The following is a 17,411-nucleotide window of genomic DNA, read 5'->3' as shown; positions in this document are numbered from 1 at the left end:
TAGGTCTCCCTCATCACACGTAATTGAGAAGAAGTCCCTCCGACGTCCTGGAGGAAACAGAGGTGATATGACTAATGTGTATATATATATATATATTTATATTTATATCTATATACATACAGACCACAATGGAAAGTACCATCTCGCTAAAAGCGGTTTCAAACGAAAAACACCGATAAAAGCTTTTTTGTCTCTCTCTCTTTGTTTTCTGCGTGTGTGTGTGTGTGTGAACTCATAGCTATATACAAGTTGTTTCTTTATTTTTACAAAGTTTCTTAAATATAGTTCAGGCCGGCAAAAACATCTCTTTGCACAGAACTATACGTCGGGGACTGCAGAGTCCGTTGCTTTGTTTTAATCATAAAAGGCTACTTTTCTTTCTCGCCGGAGTCCAGTTCCACATGCCGGGTACAACCGCACAGACTCTTTCTTCACGTACGTACAGCCATCTGTTCCACAGCATGGAAAGAACTTTCATTATTATTATTATTATTATTTTTTGAAAGCGTCATTTAAAAATAAAATTACGGGTCCCTGGCTAAGTTCCAAAAGTCTCAGCTTGTATTGTTCATTTGGAAACACCCAGGTCCTTGGAGGGGTGATGTCTTCATCACAGGGAACGTTCAAGGGGGTGGGGGTGGGGGACGAGAAGCAGAATTATGACGGCAATGTCTACTTTTCACATTTCGTAGGGTCAGAAGTTGATCTGGTCATACGGGGAAATGCCAATGGAATGGATCAACAGGGACACAATGGTGGACTGCCCTTTAGTGCTGTTGGGTTTTTGTTTGTTTTTTGTCCTAAGTTGGTGGGATGCAGAACAGTCCTCGGGTGGAGATGCTGCTTCTGGTTTTTCTCGCTCTGCAATGCGGCGGATGGGAGGCGTGGGGGGAGGGGGGACAACGGCAAAGCTATACTCTCGTGGTGGAATGCCCGTGGGGTAAATTCGTACTGTTGAGTCCTCCGCTGAAGGTGTTGAATGTGTGCAAAGGCTGCATCCCCGTCAGTGTGTTTGGGATCATGGTGATGGTATTTGGTGTCATAAGCGGGATATCATCCGGAGACCGACGCAGGGTGAGGGTGTAGTCCGGCGGGCAGGTGAGCCTCAGCGTGTCGTGAGCCTGCAGGGACTCACATTCGTGGTCATGTTCCAGCTGCTTCATCTGCAGGGACATGAGCTCTTCGTTCTGGATGTGAGCCAGGTCGTTGGCGGTGTTCCTCTGGGGGCTGGGGCGCCGGTGCGTCTCGTGGCGACGCTTGTCCTTCTTGTAGTACAAGGCCGCAAAGGCCAAGATGTTCAGGAAGAGCAAGGAGGCCCCCACGGCGATGGTGACGCTCAGCTCGGTGGAGTAGTCCCGTTTCGTCTCGATGAGGACGGTGGTGTCCTCGGGCCCTGTTTTATGGGGGTCCTTGGAGTGTTTGGGATTGTTTGCTGGGGTGATGGCCGGGCGTTTGGTCGTGGGCCAGATCTTGGCAGGGGACCGCCGGGTCCCGTAGGGAAAGGAGGTCATGTCTGGAGGAGGGACCTTGGTGGTGGTGGACACGTACTGGAATATCTCATTCAGGTTGTGCAGGTGGGGCACGAGCTCCAACCAGAAAGCCACCTTGGTGGCGCGGTAGTGATCCCGCACTCTGGGCTTCAGGCCAATGTGCAGATACAGTTGGTCTTTCGGGTTGTACTTGGACCAGGCCACCTCCTCAAAGCGATTGGGTTTCGTGTGGATGAACTTGGTATCCTGAGGAACAGGCTGATTGGGGTCACTGGGGATGGAAGGAAGAAGACAAAGAGAAAAGAGGTTATATTCTCTCACGTTGCACAAGGGTTAATCAAATAAAACAAGAAATGATGAGCAGTTAATCGCAAAAGTTTACTGATGGGCATGAAATACTGAAGTAGCAACGGATTTATGCAGCTTCACTGTACGGATGGCTACCATTATGTCTGGCCCTCAAAATCCCATACTTGCATTTTTTTTTTTTCCATTTTGCTTATTCCTTTATTTTTATTTTGTTTTTTTACATTCCTCATAGAAGTGAAACCACACCGTATTTGTCTTTCTCTGTCTGACTTATTTCATTTAGCACAGTACCTTCTAGGTCCATCCATGCTGTCGAAAAATGATACGATTTCATTCTTTTTCATGGCCTAGTAATATTCCACTGTAGATATAGGTACTGCATCTTCATTAACCAACTGTATTTTAAAAATAATTTATGTTGGCAGCATTATGGTATTTTCATAACATATCTACCATTTTATTTTGTGTATCTTTATTGTTTAAAATATTACAGATGCCCCCCCTTGCCTCCTGTTGATGCCCTCGATCCTGCCCTGCCCCTTGCATTCACCTGTTGTGTGTGTCCATGAGTTGTGCATGTGTGCATATAAGATCTTTGGTTTATCTCTTCCTGTCCCCCCTCCTCCTTCCCTTCGAGGCTCATCAGTCTGTTCCCTACTTCCATGTCTCTGGATCTATTCTGTCCAACAGATTATTTTGTTAATTAGATTCTACAAATAAGTAAGATCATGTGATACTTGTCTTTCTCTGACTGGCTTATTTCCTCAGCATAATACTCTCCAGGTCCCCCCCTGTTGTCTCAAAGGGTAAGAGATCCTCCTTTTTCACAGCTGCATAGTATTCCATTGTGTACATGTACCACAGCTTTTGAAATAAACTGGTTTTTATTTCTTATTTCTAAAATTTCATGTTTCAGGATAAGTGTCGGATCCAATGGAGCCCCTTATATTTCCTTTACTTGAGAGTTTGCTAAAGTAAACTTTTGGAAAACTTTCCATCTAACTGGAATCTGCCACGGAAACCTTTATGATTGATTTTTACTGTCTGAAAGCACGGGATGTCGTGAGGATTCCTGCTAATTTTCCCTTCATCTGATTTCAGTGAACTGTGTCTATTAGCTGTGTAACCTCTAATTAAGGAGAGGTCAGATGGGGAACAGAGGGCTCCATTCATGCTGGACAGGGGGCTATTTTAGATGGAAGTCAAGGTCCATTTGGAAGGTGAAGAAACACATTTTGTCCTGAAAGAACACAGCATTGGATTTTGGGGACCCAGAATGGTAAGCCTTAGCCTGACGCAGTCTATGAAACTTCTTGGGGGTGTCCACTGAGGAGCCTTCATTTCTTAGACTCCCCCACAGTGTATGACATGCTTTAATCCCCACGAGTCAAAGTATAGATCACCATGACTGACGATGGGGACACACACATCATCTTTTCCGAGAGAGGGCGTCCATGTCTACCTTCATCCATATTCCCCAACACACACCTTTTCAACTCCCGTGTTGCATTTGAGCTATCTTCCTGACAGTGGAGAGAGTTAAATGTCATTTCATTAACTACAGATAGGTAGTATGAGTTCTTCAAAGGTCTTAGGGAACTCTAACACGGCCCTGTTGAGGGCAAATCGTCGAAGCACCAAGAATTAAGTGTCCACTGATTCCCATCCGACAGGTGGAGAAGTTCATTTATTCAGAGGGGAACACATCTCGCCCATAAAGGTGAGTCGTCAAAGGAGCATCAAGCTGCCAGGCTATTGTGTCCAGGATTATCCTCAACGGCCTTTCTCTCGTGTTCTGCAAAGAATCGCTAAACGTTGAGTCTAAACTCATCCGGGGATTCCAGCAACTTGCAAAGCAGAGACTCACCCGAAGTCGACGAAAGACCCAAGTCACTCCACCCCGGCACTCGTGAGAATCACGTAAGACCACTGAAACACAGGATGGTTTCGTTTTGCATTTTATAGTATGAAACCTACTGGGTGTACGAAGCATTGTGGAGCACGTTTGCGTCTTTGAATCCCAACAGCATCTACAGTCTCCGCGTGTGGAAGGCAAAGCCTGGTTGCTTAAGGGACGGTTCGTGCCGTACCTTCTACAGAGATCTTTATTTGTGCTTTTGTAACCACCTCTGCCCACACAGAACCCAAACTAATCTGGCCCTCGATCAGGGAGCAGCGGGGTCTCTTGACTGGCCAGAACCGATCCCGTCTCTTCTGATGCCAGACGGATTTGACCCCGCAGAGACGCGCCGTGTTCTTCACCGTCTTTGCAGACCTTGCGTGGTGCGTTGCTATTCTTGGTTCCTTAACGGTACGCGTCACAGGTGAAAACCCTCCATGGCAGCCTTAGTTTTCGGCCCACTGCTAAACATCTGGGGCTGTCCTGCCCATTTCTGGTCGCTTTTCGGTCTGGTGTTGGCACGTGGGTCACTGAAACAGTCTCAGGGCGACAGATGAAGCGTCCCAGCTCCCCAGCGACCTCAGACGTGGTTTACCCTGTGCTGCCCCTTGACGGGCATCATTGTGGCTCCTTCTCCTCCCCTGGCCCAGGCTGCAGCTCCCCCAGGACGAGGAGATGCTCTGCCCAGAGCCGGGGGTGCCACCAGCCTGTTTCACAAACATCACTAACCAGCAAGGACGTCTGAAGCCCTGGTCCCCCGCTGACAGATCCCCAAACCCGTCAACGGTGCCCATCCATCGCCCTCCCTTCTGACGTAGATTTGGGGGGGCATTTACATCGCCCGTGACCTGAACTTCTCCGGCATTTCTTCTAAGGATGAGGATCCGAGTCAGGCCAACAGCCTTCACAAAGCAATTTAAAGGAAAACTCACTGTGGGAACATCCTGAGGCCGGGCCCCTTGGAGGGGGCAGTTGCTAAATGAGCTCCTGTGTACAAAACAGCCAGAAACGTCCTACTAAGCGCATTCTGGTGTCCCCGTGGATATACGTGGGCAGGGAGTCATTATTCCAGGTGATTTTATGTGGCCACGGGCTCCGGGTTCTCCAAACGAGGGCGGTCACCCAAGCTGCGCATTCGGTCACAGAACATGTTGGCTTCGCAGACCCGGCTCCGAGCTCCTGCAGCATCAGTGAAGGTCTCTCCCCGGCGAGCTTATCAGCAATCAATGCACTTTCTCTTTTCCATTTTTAAATAAAGAGTCAGCCTTCGAGCTCCAAGACTGGCAGGCGGAAGGGCCAAGGAGAATCGAATGCCTTTGTGTGGCATCTACAGTCTTGTAATGGTTCAGTTACACCGAGAAAAAAAAACGGAACTGGCTTTGGGTTTAAGAAAATCATAAAAAAGTTTGCTTCCGAAATATGAAAAGGAAAAAAGAAATAGGGTGTTTTCATCCAAGTGGGGGTGGGGTGACTGGATGTTAGGTGAAAGGCATGTTTGCCCTTGGCTGGGGCTCCGTTGGTCGGAGCGTCGTCCTGTGCGCCCAAAAGTCGCGATTGGATCCCTGGTTGAGCTCGGGTGGAGGACAACTGACGGATGTTTCTCTCTCTTTGTGTCTTCCTCTCCCTCTGAAATCAACAGAATAATATCCTCACGTGAGGATTTAAAAATAAAAACATGAATGTCACGTTTCGACGGCGGTGCCGTGGGGGTCATGGGTGCTGCGGTCGGGTTCGAAATCGCCCCCAGGAATCTTTTTGGTTCATGAAAATACAAACCGTTGCACAGGCAGAGAGCGTGTACGTGCGTCCCGGGACGTAACTGCACACGGACCTGCTTCTAGGAGGGGTTAGGGGTTCAACCGTTACCCCTCCAATTAGGATATGCTGATGCTCTAACCCTGGCACCTCAGATGTCATTCGTCAAGATGAGAGGAGGTTGTGCCGGAGGAGAACGCACTTCCAACGCCGTACGCCTGCTCTCGTAGGAGAAGCTGGCCCTCTGCCAAGCACACGGGGTCACCAACCACGTGGTCCCAGACGCAGTAAGCGGGGGACGCAGCTTGCGGTCAGTAACGCCCAAGCCCGTCGGGAGCTGGAGCGAACAGGGCCCTGGAGACTCAGTCATGTAGACTTCTCCACCCGGGACTCGGAAACAAAGCATCTTGGAGGGTATCAGAGCACGCGTTTGGGGTGCTCTCCAGAACCCCAGGAAATGCATGATCCCGTGTTACATGAACACACGTGCTGAAGGACTCAAGTCCTCCCCTGGAGGAAGAAATAACTCTTCGGTGGTGGGTCAGCATCTCTTCCAAAGGTTGTCACGTCCTCCTTCCATGTGGCCCCTGCAGATGAAATCTGACTGTTCAATGTAGGGGCTCATGCAACCCACTTCCAACGCGGTCAGTGTGCTGTGTGGCCAGTGGGGACGGCCGAGCATTCGGAGATCACATCCCACCGCTGACTACTCGGCATCACTGCAAGCAATGGTTGCTTCTCCAGCGCTGCGCATCGAGCCTCCCGGCACCCCCAAACCCCCCTCTCGTGCACACTGTGGGAGCCCCCTCCGGCCATCGGTCGCCACCGGAACACGCGCGACCCGGGGAGCCCGGGGGATCCTCACTGCCGATGCCGCACGAGAGGCTGGAGGTATTCGAGTGAAGTGCGCAGTCAGAAGACAGCGGCCCCGCGTCCAACCCCATAGGAGGCTGTGAGCCCCGCAAAGAGCCAGCAGGAGACTGTGGCTCGTCAGACGCGGCCGTCTGTCCGTCCCTGTTCCCTGAGACTGTGCGGGGAAGACAGGCCGCCCGATGCGGAGTCTGGTGCCTTCTCTGCACAGGTGCCCCATGAGCTTTCCTTTCAGATGTAGTTGAACATATATGTACAGAGATAAGCATATATCCATGTATGCACACGTGTATGGAATATATATTTACTTATTACATAAGTATGTATAAATGTTTACACATCTGTATATATACATAAAAGGTAACTAGAGAGAAATACTAAATGTTTCTCTATATATGTATAATATATATTTTATATCTGTATCTTTATGTCTATGTCTGTATCTTTATATCTATATTGATATCTTTATTTATCTATACCTGTATCTATATCAATATATCCATATATCTATATCTATGTCTATCTATCTATATCTATACCTATATATCTGTCTATATCTATATATCTATGAATATCTGTCTATATCTATATCTGTTTTATCTCTATCTCTATATTTATATCCATATCTACATCCATATCTATATCTATATTTATTCATATCTATGTATCTATCTATATCTATCTATGTCTATGTCTATATCTATATCTATATCATCTATATATCTATCTATATATCTATCTATATATGTCTGTGTCTATATATATCTATGAATATCTATATCTATATATATCTCTGTCTATATCATCTGTCTATATCTATATCTATCTCTATCTTCATCTCTCTCTATCTCTATATCTATATCATCTGTCTCTATCTGTATGTATCTCTATCTATCTCTATATCTATATTATCTGTCTGTACCTATCTCTCCCTATCTCTATATCTACATCATTTGTCTATATCTATATCTCTCTTCATATATATATATATATATATATATATCATCTGTCTCTATCTATATCTGTCTATCTCTCTGTCTATATCTCTATATGTATATCATCTGTGTGTATTTGTCTATCTCTATATCTGTATCATCTGTCTCTATCTCTATCTCTGTCTCTATCTCTATCTGTCTGTGTCTACATCTGTCTATACACACGCACATTGGAGACACTGCCCACTGGGCCCCACACAGCTGCCATAAAGCAAACACCACAATAACGAGCGTCACCCAGTTTTTTGCTTCCGTGGTGCACATATCAGTTGTGTTTACACTACACCGCAGTCCAGTGATTTTCAACCTTTTTCATCTCATGGGACACATAAAAAGTAATTACTAAAATTTGGTGGCAAGCCCCCCCCCAAAAAATTATATTTTTTGCCAATCTGATAACAACAACAAAAAATAGGTCCGTTGTTATTCCTTCACACCGGATGGCTATCCTGTGTTGGCTGTTCCCACTACTTTATTGGACAATCTACGGGAAAAGAAGTCCGAGTCCCTGATGCTACTCAGGTATTCCATGTTTTAAAAAATCTTGGAGCACATCAGATGAAAAATCACGGCGGCAGTCCATTGAGTATGCAACAGCATCATGTCTGAACAATAATTCGTGTGCATTAACAAAAAATACTCTCCTGCTAAAGACAAATGCTGACCATCATCGGACCCTTCGGTAAGTCGTGAACTTCGTGCTGGTGGGGGACTTACCTTCAATTTGCAAAAACAAAAATAAAAATGCAACATCCACAAAGCCCAATAAAACCAAGCACAATCGGTCTGGCCGGTGTGGCTCAGTGGCTGAGCGTCGACCCTGCACCAAGAGGTCACTGGTTCGATTCCCGGTCAGGGCACATGCCCAGGGTGTGGGCCTGATCCCCAGTGGGGGGTGTGCAGGGGGTGGCCCCTCAACATTCTCTCTCTCATCGATGTTTCTATCTCTTTCTCTCTCCCCATTCCTCTCTCTAAAATCAATAAAAGAAAAAAGAAAAACACCAAGCACCATCGGATGAGGTTTGCCTGTAGGTGGACATGTGCAAACGTACACACACACAGAGTATCAGTCTAGCTATTATGGGCTCGAGTTCATTTCTGTGACCACAAAATACATCTCAATTAACCGTGTGGCTCATGTGTTTTGACAACCCTGGTCTTTACCCAAGGAGTCGAGGTCTTGCTGACGTTGGAAACTTTTACAATGACCTTTGCACAGAATCACCAATGACGTCTCCATCCTACAGCAGCAGGTAGGAAACAGCACTTTCAATATCTATCAAGCAGGGTAATGAACACGGGCTTGACAGAAAAATCATTCAGGGGGAGCGGAACGGAGTGGCCCCCTCCGACCCTGGGGGGGAAGCAGCTACGGGGTGCGTGTCTGGGTGTGTATGCTGGGGTACGTGTGCTCAGCAAGGTGACCCGGGAACCAGGCACCTGGGAGGAGGGGAATCGTGATGAGCAGAACATACCCAGTTTTGGCGAAGTTCGTCCAGTACGTCATCACCACCGCGCTGAGCATGACGTCGTTCTTGGAGAAGTTGCAGCTGAACAGCTCCGTTGGGCCGATCATGGGGATGCCGAACACGTAGGGGACCTCGTCACCGTGGGCCGAGTCTGCCCAACTGGGCTTCATTTCGCTCTGGCAGTGGTGATAAAAGGCGTAGAAGTAGGTGGGCGACCCGTACTGGGCGTGCAGGTCGGCGGTGGCCACGGCGGGGGCCACCCACTGGTGGTCGGTGAACAACGCCACCAGGGTCTTCCGCCGCGTTTCGGGGTTCTCCTTGTCCGCCCAGTCCGTGTACATGAACTTGATGGTCTCCCTCAAGGTGTCCTTGCCCTCCGGGTAGCCGTACAGGTTGTCCACGAAGTTGGACACGGAGAAGTCGAAGTCGTTGGGCGTGACGCCGTCCTCGTTGTCCACGATGCCGTCCACAAACTTCAGGCCCTCGCCCTGGTTGACGCCCAGCATGATGTCGTAGTTGAGGAACTCGCCCTGCTCCATGAGGATCTGCGGGTCGTCGGGGATGACGTCACCGTCGATGACGGGGCCGAAGGAGATGTGGTAGGTGGCGGGGGTGATGGTCTGCTGAATGAGCTCCTTGTACTTCTTGTTCCGCAAGCATTCAACCATGTCCGTCGTGTCCAGCATGTTGCAGCCGACTTTATCTGCCAATATCCGAGTGTACTTGGCAGGTTGGTAGTTGACGGCCCAGCTGGACAGGGCGGTCCCGCTCTGGATGATCGCCTTCTGGAACAGCCCTGCAGGTGCGACATTGTGCCATGCAAATGAGAGCCCCGAAGACAGAAGGGCAGCTTTGATGCCGCAAAGAAGGCGCCCATTGTGCCCGGGGGCCTGTGAATTTCTGGGGACATTCAGCGCCTTCAGAGTCTCTTTCACTCCCTCCCCGCTCAGGCTCCCCACGGCCCCCCTCCCGCGGGACGCCGGCTTTCTGGGGCGTTCTCACACACACTCACACGCCTGCACGCACCCCCAGATCGGACTTCAGAGAAGGAAACTTCATGCACAATGGAGCGGCCGTGGAGAACATAAGCATTTTGTCTCTGCTTCCACAATCTGGCGTGCCATTTGCTTGTCCGCGCCAGATGCCACGTACCAAGTCTTGTCCCAGAAATGACACCCCCCCCGTCCCCTAAAAATACGCTCCGAGCCAGGAAGAAGGTCAAAGGCTGCTCTGCCCCCCTGAAGAGCCAGGTGCGGAACTAAATTCCGAGAGGTACTGCGGTCCCCTCCTGAACCCGTTGCAGGAATTGCAATAATTAAAATATAGAATTAGCTGTTCCTAAAGAAAGCCTCAAACACAAAACGCATTTTTTCCCCCTAATTATTTGCTTCCAAACGGCATCCGTGCTGAGCCCAGACCTGCCTGTAACTTAATTTTAAAAGCACCTGTTTGGGTTGACAGGATTGAAAAATCTCAGGCTGTTGGAGGAGTGGACATTGAGAAGGAAAATTCTGCGCAGCGGAAAAATTTCCCATGCAGTCTGTCTAGTACATGGATGTCCAGGAGTAAAAACAAACAAACAAACAAACAAAAAACAAAACGAGCTTAATTGCTAAGTTTACAGGACAAGAGGGGATGCCTGTAAAAAATCATAGCTTTCTGGTCTTTATCTCATCCTGCTGTTTCTTGGACCCCAACCAATCTAGTTCTGAACCCCTGAATTGTGGGAAGGAGGAAGGATTTCGCTCCAGGTGCCCGGAATTGCGTGCGTAAGTCACCTTTGGGGACTTCTTTGGGGACATGATTCGAATCAGGAAGATGTGACTCGAAAAACTGGAGAATTACCCAAAAGGATGTTCGACCCTGAAACTTGGCTTTCATGGGGCTGGGCCCCCAGACACTGTCAAAGCCGTCTGGGGAGCAATTTCCTGGTGCGGTGCTTATCAATATCGGAAATGGGCAAATACTGAATTGTGTGTTTGATTTTAAAGACTGATGGGTGGTTTGGCTCAGCACTAGAGCATCGGCCCATGGACCAAAAAGTCGCAAGTTCGATTCTGATCAAGGGCATGTACCTCGGGTGTGGTTCATCCCCGGCCCTGGATGGGGTCATCGGGGAGGCAACCAGTTGATGCGTCTCTCACATCGATGTTTCTCTCTCTCTCTCTCACTCCATCTGGACATAAACAGAAAAATATCCTCGAGTGAGGATTAAAAAAAAAAAAAAATGATGCTTTAAAGCACCTGAAACAAATAATATCAAATATGTGTTCTATTGAGGACATTCGTGAGTTAAAACAATCAGAATTAGAAAAATAGAGATAGAAGTTGTTTTTTTTTTTTTTTTTTTCTCTCTCTCACCACTATTGGCCATGACTGTGGAAATAGGGTGTATATATCTGTTTGTAAGAGCAGTAAGGAACCCCTGAAAAATGAGGAAAAACTGGAGAGAGAAAAATAATCGCCTATAATTCCTACTGGAACGTGCCAGTGACCGAAACATTTCAGCATCTTTCTTTCTTGGCTATTTTCCGTCATTGGTCTGCTTGGCTGAACTGCCCATTAGAGGCATAATTTTTCCATTGTGTTATCGGGCTATTGTATCTCAAGCACAATTATTACAACATATTATTGTTGCCCTGGCTGGTTAGGCTCAGCGGTTAGAGCGTCGGCCTATGGTCCAGAGAGACCCGGGTTCGGTTCCCGCTAAGGGCACAGACCTCGGTTGCAGTTTGTCCCCGGCCCTGGTTGGGTCGTGTGGGTGGCGACCAGTCGATGTCTCTCTCTCTCATCGATGTTTCTCTCTCTCGTCGATGTTTCTCTCTCTCCTCCTCCCTCTCTCCCTCCTGCTCTATCTGAAAATAAATGCAAAAGTGTCCTCAGGTGAGGATAAAAAAACAAACCAACCTATTCTTGTTCCTCTGAGTGAGTGTATGTGTGTTCCTTACAACTTTTATGCCTTTCTTATCCCACCCTTCTTGGCCGGGACACTACTTGGGCAGATATCTCTGCGAATACATATCTTTCCGTGCGTGTGTTGACGTGGTGAGACCCCAGTGCCTGAAGCGGAATTCCTAAGGCCAAACCTTTGTGTATTGTGATCATTTTTTTAAATATTTCTCTGGGCTGTGTGTGCAAAGGAGCTTTGCAGACACGGGTGAGCCCATGACCACAAAGCATGATTCTCTCTGCGGGTTTAATGCAGTCGTCGGTACTGTTCCCCCGATTTGTTTTGGCTGACGTGGATTTGGTTCCCACCAACGTTCGTCCTGAGAACTTTCTCAGTCGTGAACTGGGAAACGTGTATAGTCTAGGTATTTATCTGATGATTCACTTGATCCTCCGTGTAAAGGGTTAATGTAAGTAGAAGCCTTTAATTCCACACGTCCTCAGCCCTTAGAAAATTAAAAAATCTAGATGTTCAAATGTGAGAGGACTAAACGTCATCATTAATTGTATCTTGCTGATAAAGACATCGAGGCCGCACCCCGGCCGGTGTGGCTCAGTTGGTTGAACATCGTCCAGTTCACCAAAAGGGGGCTGGTTCGATTCCCAGTCAGGGCACATGCCCCGGTTTTGGGGGTTTGATCCCCAGTGGGGGGCGTGCAGGAGGCGGCCGATGGATGTTTCTCACATCAATGTCCCCCCTCCCCGTCCCTCTCTCCCTCCCTTGTACTCTCTCTGAAAATCAATGAAAAATATATCCTCGAGTAACGATTAATAAATAAAAACAAAACCAAGAAACCCATAAAACTATTTAAAGTAAAATAATTCCTTTAAAGTGTCAAGTGCTTCTGATATAAATGGTTCACATAGGGATGGTGAACACGTCTCCAATAACACAGATGTCTCTGTGTTATTTAAATTTAAATTTGCACATTTTTCCATTATAGTTGACATTCGGTCTCACATTCATTTCAGGTGTACGGCATAGTGGTTAGACATTTATGTACGTGACAAAGGGTTCCCCCGATATTTCCAGGACCCACCTGGCAGCCTACATCGAGATTATAATATTAATGACTATATCCCCCAGTCTGTTGACGTCTCTTTCAAATCTCATTATTGCTTAGAACGTCCATCACCAATGGACAAGAGTGAATCACCTTGCGTTAGCTGGGATCACAGGACTAACTTTTTTTTTTCCCAATTACACTGTACTTTCAATGTTATTCTGTATAACACAGCACAGGGAATACAGTCCATAAAAGCAAAGTGACTTTGAAAACCAAATGGCCACAGGCCTTGTCGCGTAATAAGACTTGATTACGGAATCTCCAAACCCCCATCTGTCATCCGTATCCTGTTATGATCGACATACTGTCTCATGCTGCTTTGACCAAGTTGATCTTCGAAGTTCACAAAATGTGAAGTGGACCGGAGAAGGTCAAAGAGGCCAAAGTATAGCGTCAGCCTTTCGAAAGGGGTCATTATGCTCCGAGGATTGTAAGTGATGTCTCGGGGTTGTCCGCTGAAGTCAGACAAAAGGTATACTGTTAAAATAACAGTGCTATATTGTATACTTAAAAGATGCTGAGAGAGTAGACCTTAAACATTCTCAGCACAAGGAAAAGAGACTGTGTTACGATGTGAAGTGATGCATGTTAACTAGGCTGATTGGGGTCCCTTGGCGAGATATACAGATATGATATCATTACACTGTACACCTGAAAATAACATCATGTTCTATATCAATTACATCTCAATATGTTATTTTCTTTTTTTTATTAATTTATTTTTGTTAGAGATGTTTCTCCTTTTCTCTCCATTGACACCCTCCTCCCCATCCCCCCCACCCCGTACCCAGCTTTGTTGTCCGTGGCCATTGTTCATGCACACACGCATATAAGTTCTGTGGTTTGTCTCCCCCCCAACTCCCTCTTCAGGGGATTGTCAGTCGGTACCCCACTTCCACGTCTCTGGGACTACCCCATTCCTCAGACTGTTATGTTCATTATATTCCACAAATAAGTGAGATCATGTCATATTTGTCTTTCTCTGTTTGGCTCATTTCGCTTAGGATAATACTCTACAGGTCCCTCCATGTCATCTCAAAGGATAAGAGATCTTCCTTTCTTACAGCTGCATAGTACTCCATTGTGTATATGTACCACAGCTTTTTTATCCATTCGTCTACTGATGGACACTTGGGCTGTTTCCAGATCTTAGCTATTGTAAATAGTGCTGCTATGAACACGGGGGTACATATATTCTTTCTGATGGGTGTTTCAGGCTTCTTAGGGTATATTCCTAGAAGTGGGATCACTGGGTCAAATGGCAGTTCCATTTTCGATTTTTTGAGGTAACACCATAGTGGCTGTACCAGTCTGCATTCCCGCCAGCAGTGCACTAGAGTCCCCTTTCATCCACGCCCTCACCAGGACTTGTCGTTTAATGATTAAAAGCTGCGTTGACAGAAGACAATGTAGACACATGTCATCTGGGGGGTATGGGTGCATTTCTTAGTCCTGGGGGTCCCCTGTCCACCAAGGGGAGGCTGGGATTACCTTCTGAATAGTGCGACAAAGTCAATAGACTGACGCATGAAGCCCCCGCTCCGGAGCCGAAGATGGTCACGCGCTTGGGGTCTCCACCAAAGGCCCCGACGTTCTCCTCGATCCATCGAAGCGCTTGGATCTGATCCAGGAGGCCGTAGTTGCCCTTGGCTGCCTGGTCACCGGTACTTAAGAACCCTGCGAGACAATACAACATAATCCGATCGGTCAACTATAAAGAGCATGTCAACATTGTTGCTATTTGAAAAGATGATGGTTTCTCTGGTCCATTCTTCTCTCCCTGTGAGGGGCCACAGTGTGAAATATTTGAGAGGGTTACAGTATGTCAGTGCCACTTATAATGGTTATTGTTTCTCTTGACAGTGTGATAAAATGTCTCGTCGGTGTGTTTGTCTGGACCTAACCTGTAAGACAAATTTAATCTAAAACATTTTTAACCAGCGGCAATATCAGATTCAAGTTATCATTCCAGTATATATATTTGTTTGTTTTTTCCCATGACAAAATGAAAAAAAACTCCTACAGGAAGTTTCTGAAGGAGAGACAACTATGTGTGTGCATGTGTGTGTACAGGATGTATGTTACACTGTGTGCAAAGCTGTGTACATGTGTACAAAAGCAATAAACATCATCTTTTCCCCCATTACATTTGCTATTAACTTTTTAATACCTTTTAATGTGTACGTTTCAAAGTAAATTACAGACATGAGCGATCTCACACGTACATAGCTTAGCATGCACCTCGAATTGTCTATAGAAAAAAAATCTCACCGTTACACACAAAACAATTAAAATTCTTTAATAAAATGTAAAGTTGACTGAATCAGGTCAGGAAGGCCAAGGTGAAGTGTGGCCTTTTTATAGAAGTCATCTGGCTTCAATTATTGTCAGCAACAAACTAATCGTTATACAATTAAGTCAGGAAAGCCCTGGCCAGTTTGCTCAGTGGTTAGAGCGTCGGCCTGCAGACCAGAGAGACCCGGGTTCGGTTCCCACTAAGGGCACGGACCTCGGTTGCAGTTTGTCCCCGACCCTGGTTGCGTTGTGTGGGTGGCAGCCCGTCGATGTGTCTCTCTCACATCGATGTTTCTCTCTCTCTCTCCTTCCCTTTCTCCCTCCTGCTCTGTCTGAAGATAAATGCAAAAATGTCCTTGGGTGAGGCTAAAAAAAAGAAAAAGAAATTAAGTCAGGAGAGAAAGAGGCAGTTAAATGGTTAACGACACTGTATTCCATGTTTTAGAGTTGCTAAGAGAGTCAATCTTAAAATGGCTCATCACCAGGAAAAAGAAATTTGGCCGGAAGCCCATGCATATTCAAATCTGCCTGTCTGTCCCCGAAACAGCATGAGCTGGTAGGATAGTTTATTTTGAAAACGAGGAGGATTTTTATATTGAAGAACTAGATTTCACGCCAGGCGTCAAAGTCTCAATTCTTCCCCAAAAGCTGCAGATGAGGCCCTTTGGGCACGGACCGTGACAAAGTGGTCACTTTTAACCCTCTTCCTCATTTCCTGTGTCTTCTGCACAAAATACCCGTGACCTGTTTTTCAGTAACTTTAATACTGCAGATTGAGGGAAACTGGAACACTTGTCTAAGATTTAAAAAAAAACAAAAAACTTGGAAATACCTTTTCTGTGATGGTTGAAGTCTCTTTGTTAAGGACGCGTACACTTTCCTATACAGATTTAACACTATTCCTTAAAAAAAAAAAAAGTGATGCCCTGGCCGGTGTGGTTCAGCGGTTAGAGCGTCGACCTGCGGTCCGGAGAGACCTGGGTTCGGTTCCCGCTAAAGGCACGGACCTCGGTTGCAGTTTGTCCCCGGCCCTGGTTGGTCGTGTGGGTGGCAGCCACTCGATGTGTCCCTTTCACGTCGATGTTTCTCTCCCTCTCTCCTTCCCCCTCTATCTGTAAATAAATGCTAAAAAATAAAAAAGAACTTAAAAAAAAAGTGTTAAAAAGTTTATAGCATTTCACACCCGGCCAGTGTGGCTCAGGGTTGAGCATCGACCCTGCACCAAGAGGTCGCCAGTTTGATTCCCGGTCAGGACACATGTCCAGGTTGTGGGCCTGATCCCCAGTGGGGGGCATGCAGGGGGCAGCCAGTCCATGTTCTCTCTCATCGATGTTTCTTTTCTTTTTTTTTTTTTATCCTCACCCGAGGACATTTTCCCATTTTTTGTTCAGGTAGAGGGGGAGGGAGAGAGAGGAAGAGAGAGAGAGAGAGAAACATCGACGTGAAAGGGACACATCGAGTGGCTGCCACCCACACGACCCACCAGGGCCGGGGACAAACTGCAACCGAGGTCCGTGCCCTTAGCGGGAACCGAACCCAGGTCTCTCCGGACCGCAGGCCGACGCTCTAACCACTGAGCCAAACCGGCCAGGGCCTCATGGATGTTTCTATCCCTCCCTTTTTCTTCCTCTTTCTCTAATAATCAATAAAGAAAAAAATGGAAAAGAAAAAATGTTGATAGCATTTGACGTGACTTGCTCCTATCCGTATACCCAATTATGTTTTTTTCCTCCGTCTGTACCTTTTTATTAGTCCAAGGGCCATGCCGCTTACTGATTCCGGGAGTGAGTGTTCATTCGTCCCTATGGTCTGCTGCACGCTTATGGGGGGACAGATCGACACCCTCAAATCACATAAATCAGAACCGATTCCTTCAGACGCGTGTCTGACCCAAGTGGACCGCAACGTGAGTCCCTTGGTGGCCGCATCTAAAACCCACGGAAACTCACAGGCTGGGCCCTTCCACCGGCAGAGGATGAGCAACCCACAGCTGACTTCACAGCCGGCAGCAGGAAGCTGGTTTGGGGTTTAAAACAACAGCGATCAGGACGCCAGGGTCCAGGACCCCCCAGCCACATGCAGGGTGACCCCTTCCAGGCGGCACCTGGAGGGCACATCCCCAAGGCCCGACGTCTCTGGCGTTCACAGGGGCTGAGATGAGCTATGATCGGGCGGGAACTTGCGCGTGATACCAGCCCCCCCTTATCTAATTAGCAATCACTCATTCCTTTCTCCTGCCAGCCCCTGTCCAATGGCTCCCCCATCCATCCCCAAACCGCTGTTTAGACACAGCTTCTCCCGAAATGAATCGT

At 47.3% G+C, this 17,411-nt stretch overlaps 1 protein-coding gene across 1 annotated transcript in view; it reads right to left on the bottom strand.

Annotated features, from left to right (window-relative positions):
* Positions 1 to 234: 234 nt before the first annotated feature.
* NLGN4X (neuroligin 4 X-linked) overlaps positions 235 to 17,411 on the bottom strand; it is a 186,318-nt gene continuing 169,141 nt past the window's right edge. Inside the window, exons 3-5 of the mRNA XM_036270196.1 lie at positions 14,296 to 14,481; positions 8,795 to 9,584; positions 235 to 1,761 (exon numbers count right to left, since the gene is read on the bottom strand). Coding sequence (XP_036126089.1) covers positions 912 to 1,761; positions 8,795 to 9,584; positions 14,296 to 14,481 — 1,826 coding nt within the window. The 3' untranslated portion in view covers positions 235 to 911. The remainder of the gene's footprint in view (positions 1,762 to 8,794; positions 9,585 to 14,295; positions 14,482 to 17,411) is intronic.

The sequence above is a fragment of the Molossus molossus genome, unplaced genomic scaffold (assembly GCF_014108415.1).
Source record: "Molossus molossus isolate mMolMol1 unplaced genomic scaffold, mMolMol1.p scaffold_m16_p_2, whole genome shotgun sequence".
In the NCBI taxonomy this organism is placed as follows: Eukaryota; Metazoa; Chordata; class Mammalia; order Chiroptera; family Molossidae; genus Molossus; species Molossus molossus.
The sequence above is the reverse complement of the archived record's forward strand: the minus strand, read 5'-3'. Positions and strand labels throughout refer to the sequence as shown.